The sequence below is a fragment of the Leptodactylus fuscus genome, chromosome 8 (assembly GCF_031893055.1).
Source record: "Leptodactylus fuscus isolate aLepFus1 chromosome 8, aLepFus1.hap2, whole genome shotgun sequence".
Lineage (NCBI taxonomy): Eukaryota > Metazoa > Chordata > Amphibia > Anura > Leptodactylidae > Leptodactylus > Leptodactylus fuscus.
Window position 1 is genome coordinate 54,577,886 of NC_134272.1, and position 6,000 is coordinate 54,583,885.

Below are 6,000 nucleotides of genomic sequence, written 5' to 3' on the forward strand. Positions count from 1 at the left end.
TACAATTATGACAACCTGTGAGATGTATGAGGCCTGCACAAATTCAGCTCCTGCAGCTAAACATGTTGAAGGGGTTTCCAAGAGTTAAATAATGATGACCTATGCTGAGAAAACATGTCACCAAGATCTGATTGGGGGGTCCAATACTGAAAACCCCTACAGATCAGTAGTTTAAAGAGACTGAAGTGTTCAGGCGAGTGTTGCGGCCTCATTACTGAATACCAGGCACAGTGCCGTATTTAACGTAGGGGATGTACTTGGTATTGTAGCTCGGTCCGATTCACTTGAATGGGACTGAGCTGCAAACAGACAATGTAAGTGATGAACATGAAGTCACTGGCCTGTGAAGTGAGAAGATCTGCTTAAAAGTCCTTCGAAAATGGTTGGCACCTGTTTGTTTTGATTTTTTGGATCCACACATCTCCCACTAACTTCTTATGTAATTAAAGGGGTGCCCAGATACGTGTCTAAGAGTAGGCTATGGTATCAAAAATAACCATTACTTTCTTGTTAAAGGGGTTTCCCATGAAAGACATTTACGACATATCCACACAACATGCCGTAAATATCTATTAGATAGGATTCCCATCTGTGAAGCCGCAGACTCTGTGCCCTGCTACTTACCCGGCCTCAGCCTTGCTGAGAACACTTCAGCTGTGCTTGCGCTGAACTGCGTAGCTCTGAGCTACGCAGTTTCCATAACCCCCATAGGAGTAAGTGTAGCTCAGTGTTGTATGCCATTTCTGTAACTCCCGTTCTCTTCAATGGGAGTTACAGAAACAGCAAAGCTCAGAGCTACACTGTTTCCATACAGCCCAACCATAGCTGGAAGTTGGCAACAGATACAAGACCAGTGATTGGCTCCCATATGAATGCAAATAGAGACCACTGGGGTGGCGGAACAGCCAAGGCATGGTACTGGTTAATTGTATATTCTACACCACTGCCTGCCATATATAACTGCCAAGAGGAGACTATAGATCCTTCACAGTGCACAGGGGACCCGAACAACAAAGAGCCCGTCCACTAAAATAGTGGTTACCTGTGAACCCCATTATAACGCATCCATCGTTTGAATACTGAAACCAATGGAGGGAAAAGGAGACCCCAACATATGTGAGCCTAGCTTCACATTTGCTTTTAGAGAGTCATCGCAGTGTGAATCCAAAAGTCCTGCAAATCTGACTTTTTTGCCTGGCAGTTTCAGTTTAAAAGAAGGACACCCGACAAATTTCATTGGGGTACATGGGGTTCCAGGAGTGACCACTGGTATAGCAGTGCGCCAATCCTCTGACAGACGAGAGCAACAGAAAGGCCGAGGCTAGCGTCAGATCTGATGGATACAATTTACGACACATATTAAGGTAGCAGAATCTTGGCTTTTAGTGAATACCTCACTTGGGCACTATATTGCGGCACAAAACATGTCTGAGAGTTGGCGTTGTCACCCACAGTGCCCTAAGCAGTAGCCAACAGAAAGCGATACAGGCGGCACCAAGACACTGTATGCCACCCCCTACCCACAATACCCTTTCACTACATTAATGACATTTTAAGGAAAACATCTCCGCGACCAGCGACCATCCAGTGTGGCAGCCCAGACACACATGTCCCATACAATGTCCTCAGATCCGGGATACACTTCTCCTGCTGATGTGACCTGTAGCAGGCAGCTGAGTGTAAGGGATAGCCTGAGGCTGAGTGACCACCTGGCCGCACCACTACAGGTCACCACGTAGTAAACAGTACGCTGCGGTGACGTCAGAGCGGGGCTGCTCAGACAGGACTTTGGGGCAGGTAGAGAGTCCTGGAGCCCTGACAACTAGTAGTAGTGACCCGCTGTGGTCAGCTGTGACCTCCTCAGCACACACTTACTTCAGCCGGTCCAGAGAGTGGATGCTGGACGACCGCCCGGAGCCGCTCACCCAGCTCTTCGACCTGCCGAACATTGTTGTGTGTCGGTCCCGGTCAGTTCATGCTCTTAGACCGACACAGATGACACTGTGCGCTGCCACAACCCCCCTCTGCCGGGGAAGAGCAGATAAACCACGACAAGCTCCGTACACCGAGCGCTGCTGGGAAATGTAGTTTTTACGCCATTGCAGAGCGGTGTTGTTCCGCACTTGGACGACTACAAGTCCCGGCATGCACAGCGACATGTAATGACTATTGTGACGACAGCTGTGATGGCCGTGGCCGGGAAGTAGAAGCTTCCTTCCTATGTACGGTTTGTGGCTGTGAGGGGACGTATTCTACAGTGCAGCCCGGGAGCTCTGACTGCTAACACTGAGGTCGGACTACGGCGGATATACAACTCATATTCAATCCTTAGGATATGCTATCAATATCAGATTGGTGGGGATCCGGCATCCAACATCACCCCTACTGATCTGCTGCCGCTGGATCTGCACAGACCAGCATCTGCTGCTATATCGATCACCTATTCTAAGGACTGTCCATCAATATCTACTCGTGTACAACCCCTACAATAGATCATAGTTCAAAAATGGACATATATAGTAGGGGAGAATGTATCATACATGTTATTCCTGACATACATGTTTGATAAAAGTTGCAAATTTTAGCGCATGCCCATTTTTGTGTCAGAATTGGCCCCTCTGCCACATATGCACCCAACGTGTCACTTTTCAGAAAAGAGCTTATGAGGAGGTGGCCTGACCTCCTGCACCGGACAAATATGCTAGATTCTGGCACATGCAGGAGTCTCTTAAAGGGGTTGTCCCATCACAAGGATCCTATCTATACTGCTTGATAATGTGGATGTAAGACTTTTCCTAAATACATTGCTTCAGCAAAACTGCTTTGTTTGTCCACTATATCACTTTATTCATTTCACTGTTGACACATCCCTTGACTTATCTGGTCATAAGTCAAGTGATGTATCTGCTGCTCGCAGGGAGGAGGGGCTAAGTGCACGGGAGCGAGCCTGGAGGGGGAAGGGGCCGCCAATACAGACCCGGCATCCGCTTTAATAGAGAGGCGGATGCCAAGTGAGCCTTGAGGTCTTTTGTAAAGTGAGAAGGGGGATAGACAAGCGTCCTCAGCCTGGCCATCTCTCCCTAGGGGATCAACGGGTTGGAGACATACTGCAAGCAAGCTAGGGACGTACCTTGCATGATTAACCCCCGCTGGTTCTCCTCTCTTTGTATTCATAGCTGAAAGGGTGGACTATATGTTACCATATATGAAACAACTTAATCTGAGCAGGAGTTTATGACATAAAAGACAGTGAGGGCAAGTGAAATTTTGAGAGAGTTATTGCCTACTGCCACATTAATGCTCAGGAAGCTATTCCACTATTTCCCTCTTTCAAGCTATTTGTTTTATTGGGGTCTATGCTTTTAGAAAGTTTAGAATTAAACGTTATATTTTAGTTTAATAGGGAAATCTTTCAGTGTACTTAACTCTTTCTAGTCCCTATACCCTGTGTATTGTGTTGCAGGGATGGTGTCTGCATTCTGAGGACCTAGGCAAGAGCTGGGGCCTATACAGTGGCGTAACTAGGAATGGCGGGGCCCCATGGTGAACTTTTGACATGGGACCCCCCTTCTTGACCGAAGCCAAAGACCCCGAGTAAATAGGGCCTGTTACCGTCTCGAGTAACTCCAACCGGTAACGGCCCAGTAAAAAAAAAAAAAAAATCTCAGCGGTAGCGGCTGTCGCTGGGCCCCTAATGTCCCGGGCCCTGTGGCAGCTGCTAACCCAGTATTTGCACCCCTGGGCCTATAGCACGTCTTGGGGCCCACTTATTTCCATCAGTACAGATAGAAGAGCCCATTGCACTGTTAACAGAGCAGAGATGTACTTGCAGGTTTCATTCTCACTTACCACACTTTGCTTCTCAAACCAAAAGAATAACTTAAAGCTCCTGGATCCCAGTGTAACATCTATATTGGGGCCCCTACCTTGTCTCATTTAGATTAGTGGCAGATTGTGTACAGCATAGGGACCGGGTCCTGGTAGTGACTACTAAGGCTGCGCCCTCTATGGTATAGCTATGTCCCTGCCTCAAACCAATGCCGCTGATTTGGGGGCAAAATCCGCTGCAAAATCAGCGCCAGATTCCACCATCTGAACAGGACCTGATTCTATTAACAGTACAATGAACGCTTTCATCTCTATTAATGGAAGTGCTGAATGCAGAGACTGAGTGTGCCCCAAATATATATATATATATATATATATATATATATATATAGGGACTTAACTAGCAAAGACGCGGCCCCATAGCATACTTTTACATGGGTCTCCCCATGACATAGTACCTCCCTTTCCTGGCCCCCACACAGTATTACACCCCATTTAAACACACTATGATGTCCCACAGTGGCCCCTTCTCACAGTATAATGTCCCATAGCAGCCCCTCCATACGGTATAATGTCCCACAGTAGCCCCTTTATAAGATATAATGTCCAACAGAGACCCCTCTATACGTGATAAAGTCCCATAGCTGCCCCTCCATACAGCATAATGTCCCATAGTAGCCTGAACCAAACTGCCTGGCCAGAAATGTAGCTAGGGTTTCAGCATGGGGGGGCAAACATGTTCAAGTGGGCCCCCAACTTAGGTATACCAATTATTATCACTATATGGTAACCGTATAGTTGTATATATCAGCTCTGCAGACGATTTAGGCGAATACAGTGCAATTACATTTTGTGACTATAGGTGATGCCTCTGACTATTCGTTCACATTTCTCGTCTCTTCCATCTGATTCGCCATGACGACTTCTTCCAGTCTCTGTAAAATATGCAGCCCAGACATCCTTGGCTCCTTAGTTTTCCAGGCACCTGACCCACATTGTCCTTACCTGCACACACATCCCGCTGCTTCCCCAATTCTAAAATATATAATATAACCCCTGTGAGAAGGTGACGGGCAGAATGCTGGAATCTCGCTACATCTCCCCCAGGTTTTTAACTTATGTGTACACCGGTGCAGGTTTTGAGTAGGCTTCAGCTCCAGGTGTGAGTCCTTGGCTCATTACTGCACCAGAAAAAGGCTGCAGATCCTGCACTCCAGTGCAGGTCCATGGAGTGGGAGGAAGCGTCTTGGTCTGTCCTGTAACCCTGAGTCCGGTGAGACAACATTATGCTTGTTCGTGTGGTTGGTACTAAACCACATGTATAGTTAGGTTATCATTTCTGTTTAGTTAGTCTTTCGGACGAGCAGGTTTTTATTTTGTTTTTGCCTGAAGTTAAGTGTCACGGGATGTTTAGAGTCTATACTATAGGCCATGTGTAATATATATTTGGTGTGGAATGTATTCTCTAACCTGTTGTATACATCAATGTGTAGTTGGCTGATTAGGGTCTAGTGTGTTAGCACATTGTATGCAAATACCTCTAACTAGCAAGGACCAGTGAGGACAATGGGTGGAGATAATCTGATTGTGTCCCCAAGAAGATGTTGGACGGTGCATTGTCCAAAGTAGACAGGGAGTCTGCTCTCTTTGGTATAGGTGAGGGGGGAAGGATCTGTGACTCAGCCCTTTCCACCCACAGATATAGGATGTAACAGTGTTAGTATATAGTATGTAGTTTGCAGTTAGTATGGGTTAGCCGGCCTGTGCACAGCTCTGCAGAGAGCCAGGATTTAGTTACAGGACCAAGGAACCAAAGCTATCATTGGATTGTGACTTCCGTGGACTTGTTATTACGGTTGATGTGACCGCCGCCGGCTACTAACTTTGTGGATTACAATAAATTGCTGTTGTCTCCCGACCTCTTGCGTCCGTGTTGATTCAAGATATCCTCCGGAGGAAGGACGTATACCTTTGCTCCGTGACAACTGGTTGGCAGCGGTGGGATCAACAGAGGACAGCGAGATGGACTACAACAGCCCAGCGATTAATGGAGCCACAACCTCAGAATACAGGAAATGGACTATGGCAAGTCTACAAGTAAGGGCCCAGGAACTAAACCTAAGTTATCAGGGAAGAACGAAAGATCAACTGATCGAGGCACTGGAGGAGATG

The 6,000-nt window shown here is 47.0% G+C and overlaps 1 protein-coding gene across 5 annotated transcripts in view; it reads right to left on the bottom strand.

Moving 5' to 3' along the window:
* The window catches only part of CLEC16A (C-type lectin domain containing 16A), a 183,005-nt gene extending 180,980 nt beyond the window's left edge, over positions 1-2,025 (bottom strand). For all 5 annotated transcript variants that reach the window (XM_075285768.1, XM_075285766.1, XM_075285767.1 and 2 more), the window contains exon 1: positions 1,876-2,025. In XM_075285768.1, the coding sequence (XP_075141869.1) occupies positions 1,876-1,949 (74 nt within the window). In that variant the 5' untranslated portion in view covers positions 1,950-2,025. The remainder of the gene's footprint in view (positions 1-1,875) is intronic.
* Between the last annotated feature and the right edge of the window lie 3,975 nt (positions 2,026-6,000).